The sequence below is a fragment of the Colias croceus genome, chromosome 30 (genome assembly GCF_905220415.1).
Source record: "Colias croceus chromosome 30, ilColCroc2.1".
In the NCBI taxonomy this organism is placed as follows: domain Eukaryota; kingdom Metazoa; phylum Arthropoda; class Insecta; order Lepidoptera; family Pieridae; genus Colias; species Colias croceus.
In genome coordinates, this window is record NC_059566.1 from 1,331,776 (window position 1) to 1,345,912 (window position 14,137).

Genomic DNA, 14,137 nt, shown 5'->3' on the forward strand with positions numbered 1-14,137 from the left:
CTATACTATTATAATGTCCAAAAGATATAAATTAAACACTTTGATTAATTAATATGTCTTTAATCGCAGATCACTCACTATAAGTAGTTCACAATACCAGCTTACATATAACAGTCAAGGTATATCTGTTTAGAACACACTTTTCTTATACAATCTAAGTCTATAATAACAATATCAAGTAATTAAACAGATAACAGTGTCTTTTCACTAAATAACTCACTCACAATACTTTCTTATAAAAGATAAAATATTACAGTGTTAACGCTATCGCTCCTCAAAACCAACTGTCGGAGGCAAGACCGCACCTCTCCTCTAACAACTCGCCTCTCAGGGACTTTACCGTCAGGGGATTCACCGTAGGGAATTTTCCATGGTACACATGACACAACTAGAACAAGAGAGCTTTGTCTCGACATCCGTGAATCCCCTTCGGTACAGTCCCGTCTCAATTTACAACGCATAGCCAAAATGTCTTGCCCCCTCTGCACCTCACCTCACCTCACCTCTCCTCTACACACCTCACCTTTACGCGCCTCTCATCGCTCCTCGTTACAGTCGGCCATCCTGTAACAATTGCACCGCAATTGGTGCACCAAAATTGCATTAGCTCTCCAGCAAATCTATAAGATCATCCCTAGTTACAACTTCCTCATCACTACTAGAATCACTATTTTGGGGAACAGAAGTGTAAGCTCTAAGAGAATCTGCAGCCACTATACCAGTGAACTTTTTATAGCCTCTTATTCCTTTGATACTTTTAATTTCATAGCGACCATTGCCTAGCACTTTAATAACAGTATAAGGTCCTGAGTATAAAACTTGTAATTTAGTATTTACACCTTTAACATGACCACCACTAGGTGCCTGTTTCCATAAAACCAAATCCCCCTTACTAAATACTTTCTCTGCTTTATGTCTACTATCATATTGCTTTTTCATTATTTCAGCTTTTCGCTTTAAATTCTTACTAGCATTCTCCCGCTTCTGTTCCACCGTGTCTGTTTCATCACAATTTGCATGTAAATTAGGTAAAAGGTGACCCTTTTGACTGAACATAATTTCATAAGGGTGGTAACCTAAGCTTTCATTCAAGGTGTTATTGATTCCCCAGACAACATCAGGCAAACAATCAACCCACATGCTTTCATCTTTAGTACTAGTCCTTAACGCATCTAAAATAGTGCGATTATAGCGTTCAACTTGGCCATTCGCACGAGGGCAAGCTATAGCATTCAAAGTATGATGTATCTGATGTTTTGCTGTAAAATCTTTGAAAATTCTACTAGTAAAAGCAAGATTACGGTCTGAGACTATACGCTTTGGATATCCAAATAAACTAAACACATCCCTAAGAATGTTTAATGTTTCTACTGAATTCACTGTTCTACATGGTCGTGCTACAAGAAATTTAGAGAAAGAGTCTACCATCATAAGTAAGTATTGATAGCCTTTCTTTGTCTTAGCAAAAGGCCCTAAGTGGTCAATATGAGTTGTGGCCATGGGAACATTAGGTTTTGGTATTGGGTGTAACTCACCACTTCGTTTACCATAGTCATTTTTACTATATGCACATTCTATACATGAACTAATGTATTTTTTAATAAAGCGGGTCATTTTTGGGAACCAGTAATCTGCTTTAATAACTTCATTACATCTTTTCAAGCCTACATGACCGATTTGATCATGAAACTTTTGTAACACTTTAAAACGAGCAAATGTGGGCACAACTAACCTGTCTCCATTTAGTGTTTTTCTATATAATCTTTCATCTTTAATTTTGTAATTACTAGACACCTCTGTACTACAATTATTATGTTTTAACTGTTCAATAATATTATGAAGTTTACTATCTTGCATTTGTACTGTCAAAAACCAATCATTCGCCGTTATCTGATTGATATTTATAGTTTCAAATTGATTAGGGATGGGATCACATTCATTTGTTTCTAGTTGTATCGGACTCCGACTTAATGCATCGACGTGTTGCATGCGTTCTTGTGGCCTATATTCTATACTCAGATCGTATTCTTGAATCGTTAACCACCATCGCGCTATTCTCGGAACGATCTCTTTTTTTAATAATGTATAACGAACTGCTGAACAGTCTGTGACAATTTTAACCGGTTTCCCTATAATGTATACTCTAAAATACTTTAAAGATTCGACAACCGCAAGCGTCTCTAATTCATAACTGTGATAAAAAGATTCTTCCCGAGTAGTCACACGACTATAAAAATAAACAGGTTTTAATTCTCCATTTTCCTGTTTTTGAAAGAGAATACCCGCTAGGCCGTTTTTACAAGCGTCAGTATGAACCTCGCAATTTTGTGCTGGATTGAATATCGCGAGAACTGGTCTAGAACACAATTTCTCTTTGAGCTTAGCAAAACTATCGGCTTGTTCACTGTCCCATCTCCAAGGCTGATTTTTTTTTGTTAAATTAGTCAATGGTTTAGCAATGATGGCAAACCCAGCAATATATTTCCGAAAATAACTACATAACCCTATAAATTGACGAATTTCGCGAACGTTTTCGGGTTGTTTAAAATTAGCAACAGCTTCGATTTTATAGTTACCGGGTCTTATACCCTCAGCACTAATTTCATGCCCTAGAAATGTCACTTGTGATTTAAGGAACGAAAATTTTGACATATTTAATTTTAGGTTAGAATCTCGAAATTTTATCAAAAATCTTCGGAGTAGATCTATTCCTTGTGTAGTTGTTGATGTTGACAATAATATATCATCGATAAATGCTATTATATCGTTACTATTTACGGAATTAACTAGTTTTTGAACAATGTGCATGAACACGGCAGGGGCATTTGCTAAACCAAATGGAACCTTCATAAATTCAAAGAGACCATCCGGCGTAATAAAAGCTGTTTTGTGTATAGAATCAGGACTTACTGATACGTTATGGTAACCTGAGTACAAATCTAGACTTGTAAAGCAGAATTTACCATTTAAACAGGCGATTTGGTCATCAATATGTGGCAGTGGAAACCGTTCTTTAACAGTGACAGCATTTAGATCGCGATAATCTACACACAACCGATAATCTCCATTTTTCTTTCGGACTAAAATAATTGGAGAAGCATATTGTGACGTCGATTCTCGAATTATATTACCTTCTAACATTTCTGATACCTTATTCCTAACTATCTGTCTCTCGCTATGTCCTAATCGGTATGGTTTCTTATTAATAGGTTTGTCTGTAGTCAAATTAATCTGCATTTCACCTAAATTAGTACAACCTATATCCTTATTAGAACCAGCAAAACAATCACTATATGACTTCAATAAAGTAATCAATTCATGCCTCTGAATGCTATCGACCTCTCCTATGTCAATGTCAGCAATATCAACACCACCAATACTCTCCTCACCTCTTAACTCACAGCTATTAACAGTAAGTATGCTCACCTCTGAAACCTCCACAGCATCACACCTCTCCGCCCTTGATATAGTACTGTCCCTCTTCCAGTGAATCTCTGCGCTCCCAAGATTGCAGACTCTCACATAACCGCTACCATCTCGAATCAGGCTACTTGCTATTGCATACTCCACCTCCCCAAGGCTGAACTGTCTTGATCTTGAACACATCATGCCTATTGGTTTGTCTTCTATGTAAACTTTCACCAAGCTATCACCTCTTGGGATTGTTATATCTTCTTCCAGCAATACCTTATAACTTGCAGTTGCCTCAATAGCACAGATAGTGTTCACTGGGTTAGTATTATTCATGCTTAATTCAGCTTTCAGTTGAGAAACATTCAAGTTGATATCGCTTCGGTTCAAGATTGTTTGTCCAATAATGAGAGCTATACTTCCCATTTCCACATCTGCAACTAATGCACTTGTATTCATTTGTATCTGATCAATTTTTATGTCAAAATTCACCTCTCCTTTTGCTTGAACTTGTGCACCAGTAAAACCACTTAGTCGCTTGAATGAGGGTTTCAGTTTCAAATTCAATGTTTCTGCTGCGGTCAATGACATGACATTCACCTCACTCCCTGTGTCAATATATGCTTTTGTCAATATGTTGTTTACACATACAGTTTTCACAAATGAATTTTTTGTTTCTGCTAGTATTTGTATTTTCTTAGTCATTTCTCCACCTGTCTTTTCTGCACACCGATTAGCTATGTGCCCAGTTTTACCACAGCGATAGCATTTTCGCATATCTGGCATAGTACACTGTGGTGCTGTGTGTCCGGGTTCCTTACACCGATAGCAAATCTGGGATGGATCTTGGGTTCCATTGTTCTTTGCAACCATTCTCTGTGTGCTCACATAATGGCCTTTATTAATAATTCTTGAAGATTGAGGTATCAATGTAGAGTTAGGCTTTTCTGAGGGTTTGTAACTGTCTAAAGCGGACAAAAATCCTTCATATAGGTCATCCGGGCTGCCACTCTGGAATGCTTGAGCATTAGCTTGCAGCTCTAAGGGGAGACCTCGGATGATACACGAAACAGCAGCTTGCCCACTTATTTGGCATCTGTAGCACATTGCTAGCTTCTCTTGATAGTACTTAGTCATGCTTTCACCCGCTTGTTTCTTCCTATTCATAAGCTCATCTAGGAGTGACGCATAGTCATGATATCTAGGGAAAGCTTTAGTTAGCTTCGTCTTCCATTCACTCCATGAATACTCGTATGAGTCCAATCGGTTGAACCAAGTGCGAGCTTGTCCTTGTAATTTTGATTGTAGATGAAAGGACTTCACTTCATCGCTCCACTTGTAGATCTCTCCAAGTTGTTCAATCTTTTTGATCCAACTAGTGACATTCATGTCTTTGTTTTCTGGATCAAAATCCGGTATAAGACGATCTGCATTCACTTCACTGTTCTTAGACTTGGTCATTTTTTCAGACGCTAGATCATTTAGCTTCTTAGTCACAATAGACTCGACGACATTACGATACAGAACCTCCTCATCTTCATCACTTACTTGATCCTGATAAGCTTTTGGACGTTTCATCCGCACGAAGCGGCCGTTTCCTGACGACCTCTTCATCCCACCGCTGCCACCAAATATAATGTCCAAAAGATATAAATTAAACACTTTGATTAATTAATATGTCTTTAATCGCAGATCACTCACTATAAGTAGTTCACAATACCAGCTTACATATAACAGTCAAGGTATATCTGTTTAGAACACACTTTTCTTATACAATCTAAGTCTATAATAACAATATCAAGTAATTAAACAGATAACAGTGTCTTTTCACTAAATAACTCACTCACAATACTTTCTTATAAAAGATAAAATATTACAGTGTTAACGCTATCGCTCCTCAAAACCAACTGTCGGAGGCAAGACCGCACCTCTCCTCTAACAACTCGCCTCTCAGGGACTTTACCGTCAGGGGCTTAGGTCAGGGGATTCACCGTAGGGAATTTTCCATGGTACACATGACACAACTAGAACAAGAGAGCTTTGTCTCGACATCCGTGAATCCCCTTCGGTACAGTCCCGTCTCAATTTACAACGCATAGCCAAAATGTCTTGCCCCCTCTGCACCTCACCTCACCTCACCTCTCCTCTACACACCTCACCTTTACGCGCCTCTCATCGCTCCTCGTTAGAGCGTTTTCACATTGTCCGGTCCGATATCGGATATCGGAAGCCGATAGCCGATATCCGATATCGGACACAATTTGCCCTTTCACATTATCCGATAATATCGTCCCGATATCATGAGTGTTGCCAGAAACTGGAAAAGTAGATATATGGAGAATTAAAAAAAACAGTGGATGCATTTATGTTACAAAAAATAAACTTTATTTTAAATAAAATAAATAGTAATAAATAAACTATGTTTTTCAAACCGGTTTAATCTGCTGACTGCGGAGTTTGGATTTGTACCCTCTGCAGAGTCAGAATCTAGTTTCAATATTCAATTTCATTGTGAGGCTTGTTTTTTTTATATGCTGTTTTTCTTTTTTTAATAATAGAACATGTTGTGTGGTCGTAGTGAATTTTAGAACTTTTTTATATTAAATCATGTACGACTGTTATGTTCTTATACAAATAAAATAAAATAAAATTCTACTCAGTATTAAAGCGACGAAACTGGCAAATATAAATTCAAATTACATTTACAAATGTAGGTGCTGTTATCTACCACAGAACAGTAAATTATCTACGTAGTACCACAGACTAATAATAATATAGCCATATATATAATCTAAGCATACGAGCCATGACAACCAAAATAGTAAACAAGCCAAACAAGCTCAAAAGTCGCCGCGCGTTCTTGACAAAATGTAAGGTCGCCGCATTCTAATTCTGAAATTTTAGAGAAAACTAAACAAAATTGCCGTATTGTAAATTTTCTTTTCAATAAAAAGAGTTTGATTTAAAAAAATTCAACTGATAGATCGTAGTTGTACATACAGTAAAAATAACTACAAAAAAGAAACCGACTTCAAAAACAGCTGGAAAAGTAAAATATAAAAAAGATTTGATATTATTAATAATTACTTAATATTATTTACATGTGCTATTTATTATACAGGTTTGATATCGGCGCTAAAACAAAGCACTAAATCTGTGACTCAATGACAACAATACAATAAACAGCTTACAGCACAACAGTAGTCCAAGTAGGAGGAGGAGCGAGGCAGAATGAGTAAATAAAGATAAAAGACACTAATATTTCGAAGATACGGTTGAATTTAAGAAGGTAATATATTTTTGTTTACTTCAGTTCAGCCAATTGCCGTATATTATAGGACGGTATTAAATAAAATAGCTCCCGTAAAAATAGTATTTTTAATGCCTTTAAATACTTAAATGAATGTTTTCTTAATAAAAAGGTTTAAAGTAAATGAAAGGATTTTTTTTTTACATTTAGCGCCTAGAAATGACTGAAAATACACAAACTAGTGCTTTTTTTGCTGTTGGTATACTACCTTTTCGAAAATTGAGTTGGTAACACTGAACATTATCGTCCGATAGTTCACGGGAATATCGGTGTTGGCTCCGATATCCGATATCGGACCGGACAATGTGAAAGACAGGTACCTAAATCATACATTTTACTTAGCCTCCGATATCGGATATCGGCTATCGGCGCCCGATATCCGATATCGGACCGGACAATGTGAAAACGCTCTTACACTATGCCTAGTTACTATAAAATTATAAAGCTGAAGAGTTTGTTTGTTTGTTTGAATGCACTAATCTCAGGAAGTACTGGTCCGATTTGAAAAATTCTTTCGGTGTTAGATAGCCCATTTATCGAGGAAGGCTCTATATCATCACGCTAAGACTAACACGAGCGGAGCAATGTGTTAAACCGCGGGTCACAGCTAGTCAGCTTTATTATCGGAAATGGTCAGTAATAATTTGTAAATTACTTATACCTATAATCTACCTAATTATATGTATAATCTGACTAAAATAATGGCTTAATTATTTTCGTCAGTTTTCAAATTGTTTTAAGTAGGTAGGTACCTACTTAAGTACGGTCTAGTTATATAATAAAATAATATCTATCCTATGTTAAGTTCAACAAAATAATGTTCTGTATGCGTTATGTTAAAACATTTAAAATACATAGAGACATATCGCACCTTCGGTAGAACAAGGGCACAATTACAGTTTTTGCAATTTTACAGGAGAGCCATTTTAAGATATTTGTAGTACTTAATGTGGTCTAGCTATGATAATATTTTTTTTATGGTTGTTCTGCTTTGTATGACATAAACTATATACTATATTCTTTTAGGTGTATCGTTTACAAATATTAAAAACTGCTAGTTTTTTTTTAATAATATTTTTTTCTTAAGTAGGTGTACATTTGTGCCCTTGTTCCACCAACAAGAAAATTAATTTGTAAATATGGCCATATCTAAAGCTTTAAGTTAATAATTTTGGAATGATAATAACGTGTTTTTTTGTATAAATGTTTTATTTTCTTAAACACTTTAGAGAGCCGCAGTACTTTATCACAAAAATAGAGATCAAAACTTACTAATCAGCCATTACACTATCTTCAACAATCTGAAACTATTATGTTTCCTAGCAAAATTCTTTGGAATCGCTTTAAAAATTGGAATAATATTATATTAAGATAACAGAACAAGAAAGAATCATAATTCAATTCCTTGACATTAAATAATTCCTCCTTTTTCGTGGCATTTTTTATAAGGCTTATGTATTCTGCCGGAGTGCATATTGATATTGGGCCAGCTTTTTTTGCACGTTTTACATTCCAGAATGGACGGCATCGGCTTTATGCTGGGTCCCCTAATTTATGTATGATCGATTTTATAGGCAATGTGTTCACAGCAAAATAATACATTCCAAAAACAAATTTGAAAAAGAAAAATAATTATTTACGAATAAATATCTTACTAATATTATTATTTATTATGTAAACTCGAAAGTTTTTGAGGATAGATTTGTGGGTGTGAGGGTATGTTTGTTGTATTTTGATTGGCAGTCCTATCGTTTAAATTTCTAAAAAACTAACTTGTTTTTTTGCTCTCTACAGCAATTATCGGAATAAAATGTTACTTTTAAGACCATGGAGTATAACAAATCTTGGACAGACAAGGGCACAATTGTCTGAACGACTTTGTCCTCCCAATTTTTAAATCGTAAACTAGGCATAAGTGTGACAGATATGGCCTTGTCGTTCCAGAAATCAAAAACATTATAGGGCATATTTACATAAACGACGTTAGCGCTCCAAGTGACAGCTAGCTCAGTCCCCGCCGATGGCACAACTAACCAATGAGACTTTGTCTCGCCAAGAGAGAAACAAAATAGCGCCAAAATGACAACGCCACTATTTCAATCTGGCTGTTTTTTGTAGGAATTAAACGAATGTCTTTGTCCCTCCAGTTGAAAGGGCCTTTTTAAAGCATTTCTGCATATTTAAGTCATTTTGGCAATTTATGACAATTATGCCCTTGTTCTACCGAAGGTGCGATATACAGAAAGTGACTTTGTTTTATACTTACTTACTTTTTGGTAAGTATATAATATAATATTACGTAGTAGTTAGGTACATATTCATTAAACAATATGCTTTTAAAAATATACCTACGTGTTTGTGAAAAAGTAAATTCTAGCCTGTGTTCAAATAAAACGAGTAGGTAGCGTTTATTTCCCTCTGAGTAGTGTGTATTGTGTATGTGTAAAAGTAACATTCAATTATTGTGTTAATTTTATTTATTACGGATTCAACTGTACTGTAAGTATCAAGGTGCGTATTAACCATAGTATTATTTATTACCTTACCTATATTATGTTATAGATAATTACTGCTGCGCGCTGGCTGCGATTTCGTCTATGTATCCACTGAAAGGTTTCATGACATAATATGAGCACAGGGGAATAAAATAAAAAGACCAGTACATCCAAAAATATTTATTACAATTACAAATTATCCTTAGTCTAATTTTGAAAATCTAACACTGAATTAGATTCCTTACAATATTATTAAAATTAATAACAAAATAACGTATTTTACAACTAAATTAATATTGAACTAATTAGTTAAAATACGAAAGCGCATTATCTTGTTATACCAGTTGCATTAACCAAAAATTTTATATGATATAATATTTTCAACTGATATCGAAATGTACGAAAAATAGTAATAAGTAATTTAACTGAGAACATATTTTAATATTCAGACAAAGCTGTATTGTTTCGATATACATTGTTTTTATTGTAAACTGCATTACATTTCATAGAAAAATACTGTAAAACAACAGCTGATGAAATTTTCAAAATGAAAAAAAAAATACAAATTTGCCGCGCAATCGACATTTGACAGCTCTACGACTGAATGAGGCGGTTAAAAAAGTAGAAATAATTATCGAGATTTAAATTGCTCTACACAAGATTTATTTTGTTTGTAATAATTTGGCTAGGTAAATAATTATTGAAATGAAAATAATAATTACAAAAATGTATTGTGAAACTGTTTAAAGCAAAAAACGTTTCGTTACACCAATTATGTTTATGAATGAAATACAAATTATTGCATGCTTTAAAAAATACAAGACTTAACTATCTACTAATGAAAGTTTTCATGCATTTTGTTCGAAACACGGTAGGTCCGCCGTGTTTTGTTACTTTTTAAAGTGACATTCGAAAATGAAACAACGATTTACGGAAAAGCACATAAAAATATAACATCACAAGGAGATATAATTAAACGCGTTTAATCGAGATTCGGTATCTAGTATAAAGATAATTGGAATACCTACTTACATAATGAAAATAGGAATTGTAGTCAGTAATAATTCAGATTAGTTTATTGATATCATATTAGATACTTAGGTCGAGTGAACGCGTTTTTACAATTCGTTCTATACAAAGTAGGTTTTAAACTAAATTTTCGAATTTCATCGTTTATTACACAAATTAAAATATCAATTTTCACTCGTGTTGTTGGATTTTACAATTGTTTAGAATGATTTGAATGCTCACTTATAATACCACAAGAGCTTCCAAATTATCGGGTATTTTCCGATAGGTTCGTTGCAAACAAATGAAGGAGTCAAGTTTTTAGTCAAGGTTAAAAAAACCTGAAAAACTTGACGACTTTATTTGTTTGCAGGGAACCTTGAGGGAAATGCCAGATAATTTTGAAGCTCGTGTGGTATTCGGGGGATTATTTTTCCGTCCCAAATGTCGGCCAATAATTTCACAATTGAATTCAACCTGTCAGTTTGACGTCAACGACCAGAGAAAATTTTCAAAAAATTATCAGTATAATACCATGTGGGTTGTACCACGTGACGTCGAATGGTGCAATTCTATTGGTCGATATATGGGTCGGAAAAAAGATCAATGTTATCCAATATGAGGGTCGTGTGAAATGTAATGACACCAATAATGATGACTGTAGAGTGCTTGTGCGCTAGGGCCAGTGTTCGGAACCGTACAATAATTATTGTACAAACACGATAATTTTGTGCCTACGTACGATGTACGATAGCATAGTATTATCGTGCGATAATTTCTATCATGCAAAATTCTCGAATTAATATTATTTCACCCATACAAATATGAAATTTTGACGTGTTTCATATCGAACTTTCATGGGAACAGTGAAATTTTGGGTATTTACCCAATGGGTTTCAGTGTCCTGTTGATTTGACAGCAGTAGTTTAAAAAAGATTAACTGTAGAGAACTTGCATACCTATCAATATTACAATTTATATGATTTATTTATTTATACTTGACTTTATCCTAAAAACACAATAATTTCTATCCAAATATGCTAAATTTACGATAATTTTACGCCCCTGGTACAATAATCGGTTCGCTTCAGGTTGCTAACACTGGCTAGGGCCCGCTCCGCTCGCCCGCAGCGGACCCCAGGCAGAGCTCCGCCGCGCGCTCCGCCAGCTCCGTCGCGATCTGTGGACGGCCGGTACTGTCTCTCAATGTGCGTAGCGTATTAGTCAGTTCAATAAAGAAACGAATCTTCAATGGCGGCCAAAGCTGACTTTGACAGATGGTAGCATCAGCAAAAAAGAAAATAAAAATAACGTAAATTGATAATTATTTTATTAATTATTTCAAATTGCGTATTTATATAATTATGTATGTATGTATGTATATATGTATTTGTTATTATGTATCTATTTATTTATATATTTATTATTTATGACATAATTATTTATATTTATTTATTATTAATTTTATTCAATTTTAAGCATACTATGTATCCATAATGTAATGCACCACCACCATAAAATATGTAATCCTTATGGTTTTTCGGGTTGTCTGGCAGAAATCGCTTACAGCGATAAGACCGCCCTCTGTACATATTATAACTTGTATCACTCTTTTTTGTAATCTTGTATTTTTGTGTGCAATAAAGAATTTTTCATTCATTCATTCATTTAATATAGGGAAAATCAAATACATTTTAGTGATTTTATTTTTCCCTTTTTTTTTGCATACCGTACGGCCGTGTGTGAGCGAGAGGGAATGATAAGCGCCGCCATTGAAGATTCGTTTCTTTAAAGAACTGACTAATACCAGCACAATGTACAGATACTACATGTTTATGGTCTCTAATAAAATCTTATGAAATGCTAAAGCTAATATGTTCCTCATCATCAGCCCATATACGTTCCCACTGCTAGGACACGGGCCTCCTATGAGGGTACAGGCCATAATCCACCGCGCTGGCCAAGTGCGTGTTGGCGGATGACACATGTCGTCGAACTTTTTAATTCTTCGACATGTCGGTTTCCTCACGATGTTTTCCTTCACCGTTCGAGCAGTGGTGATGTAACAACATGCGCAGATAAATTGAAAAATCAATTTAATTCCTGCGCGCTCGCCTGGCCTCGAACCCCGGACTTATCGATTCGAAGTCCGAGGTCTCACCACTGAGCCACCACTGCTCTATATTGGACGGCCGGTACTGTCTCTCAATGTGGAAAATTCTCACAGGGAACCGTTCCCCAATAGTTACACACACCCACGAGTGCAACGTTGTTGCAGCAAACTCGCGTCAAATTTATATTTTTGACGTGACAACGTCTTATAATTCGATAGAGCCAGCTGCACGCACGAAAAAACATGACTCATGCGGCGTTACCTCGCTCTGAGGCGTTCCATGTAAGTGCTGAAGTGCGAGCTAGAGCGCGAAACGAGCGACAAAGAAGCACAATCGGCCTTAAGACGTTGTCACGTTCAACTATCGTCAGTAAATCGACTTTACAGACAACCAATTTTTTAACAATTCACTTGCGGTATTCAAGCGTATTCTTAATAATCATTTCAATGAAACATGTCAACACAATAAATAAAGTGTAAATATGGAATAATAATAATAGTAGTCAGCGTTAGTTTTTTAATTAGTATAAACAATATTATTGCAAATTTTGTTTTGGATCTACTTTGGATGCAGCATTTTTTAATTAACTGACACGATATTGATATCCATTTAAATATACGATTGTTGTAATTTCCTACAAGTAAAGAAACATATTATAATTATACGATAAGCAATTTTAGTATTAAGAGTCTGTAAATTGTTTTCTTTGTTGGAAATTCTTAATAAAAAAAATTGGTTGCCTGTATAGTCGGTATACGGGCGAAAGTTTTACGTGACAACAACTTTTTATGTCTGTCTCTCTCGCTCTTAGGCGGGCTAACCATGCCCGAGTGGAAGGGACGCGTGCCTCTCACTCGCTCTCATTGTGAGCGCATAACGTGAGCGGAGCGTAACGCAGTTTCTTGAAGTGTCACCCGGCAAACCAATTTATAAGACGTTGTCACGTCAAAATAAAATAAAATGTGCATAGCGTACAGTAGCACAGTATACTGCACAATGTATACTGTGCTACTGCACACGTCCACGAGGAGCTTTGTGACATTGTCATGTAGAGGTGTCGTTAAATGAAATGCTAATGGTAATATGTTCGCTATGGGCTATATATGTGGTCACGCTAAGAGCAACACTAGGCTGGTCACCTGTCTGTGCGCGGGCGCGGCTGTGTCGGGCGGCAGGCGCAGGTCGCGCAGCAGCGGCTGTTCGCTATGGGCTATATATGTGGTGACGCTAAGAGCAACACTAGGCTGGTCACCTGTCTGTGCGCGGGCGCAGCTGTGTCGGGCGGCAGGCGCAGGTCGCGCAGCAGCGGCGCGCGCGGCGCCAGGCGCACGAGCCGCGCGCCCATCTGCGTGCGGGCGGCGCGGGCGCGGGCCGACCTAGTAATAGTAATAGATCAATTTGAAAGAAGAAAGAAAGATAATTTATCTGACTCCACACAGTTGAAGTGACACAATTAACACACAATACAATTAGAATACAATACAATGACAATATAATACAAACACAGTAAAATTAAAATATGATATATGGTCTAAGATCCGAATATGAAACGAAACCTAACGGTTTGATAAGAGAATCAAATTTATTTTATTATAAATTTCATATATTATAAAATAAATTAAAAATGGGTAGACAACAGGAATCCTGGACAGATTATTTTTAATTATTTTTTGAAAAAAGATTTTTCATAAAATGTTGAAAAATGAAGATAATAATAAAATTTTATACTGGACTTAAAGTATAGAGCATATAGAATGTGCAATCGTAGGGTAGACTACTATTTACCTGGACGAACTACT

At 35.8% G+C, this 14,137-nt stretch overlaps 2 protein-coding genes and 1 long non-coding RNA gene across 4 annotated transcripts in view; all 3 read right to left on the reverse strand.

The window, feature by feature from the left end:
• Nucleotides 1-388: 388 nt before the first annotated feature.
• On the reverse strand, nucleotides 389-5,377 carry LOC123704765. 2 transcript variants are annotated; one of them, XM_045653255.1, is made up of 2 exons: nucleotides 3,427-5,377; nucleotides 389-564 (listed from the first exon to the last, which is right to left on the reverse strand). In XM_045653255.1, the coding sequence occupies exons 1-2, from the start codon at nucleotides 5,023-5,025 to the stop codon at nucleotides 550-552; spliced, it is 1,614 nt and encodes a 537-aa protein (XP_045509211.1). In that variant the 5' UTR covers nucleotides 5,026-5,377; the 3' UTR covers nucleotides 389-549. The 2 variants fall into 2 exon arrangements, 1 of the variants encoding a protein (XP_045509211.1); XR_006753171.1 differs by lacking the exon at nucleotides 3,427-5,377 and adding an exon at nucleotides 1,733-1,852 and having other exon boundaries at nucleotides 440-564.
• Nucleotides 5,378-9,381: 4,004 nt separating this feature from the next.
• On the reverse strand, nucleotides 9,382-13,577 carry LOC123704807. The gene is made up of 2 exons (XR_006753183.1): nucleotides 13,478-13,577; nucleotides 9,382-11,404 (listed from the first exon to the last, which is right to left on the reverse strand). It is a non-coding gene; the product is annotated as an uncharacterized LOC123704807 (long non-coding RNA).
• Nucleotides 13,578-13,629: 52 nt separating this feature from the next.
• The window catches only part of LOC123704516 (nuclear pore complex protein Nup98-Nup96), a gene marked incomplete at its 3' end in the record, with an annotated part of 55,094 nt that continues 54,586 nt past the window's right edge, over nucleotides 13,630-14,137 (reverse strand). The window contains exon 47 of the mRNA XM_045652898.1: nucleotides 13,630-13,714. Coding sequence (XP_045508854.1) covers nucleotides 13,630-13,714 — 85 coding nt within the window. The remainder of the gene's footprint in view (nucleotides 13,715-14,137) is intronic.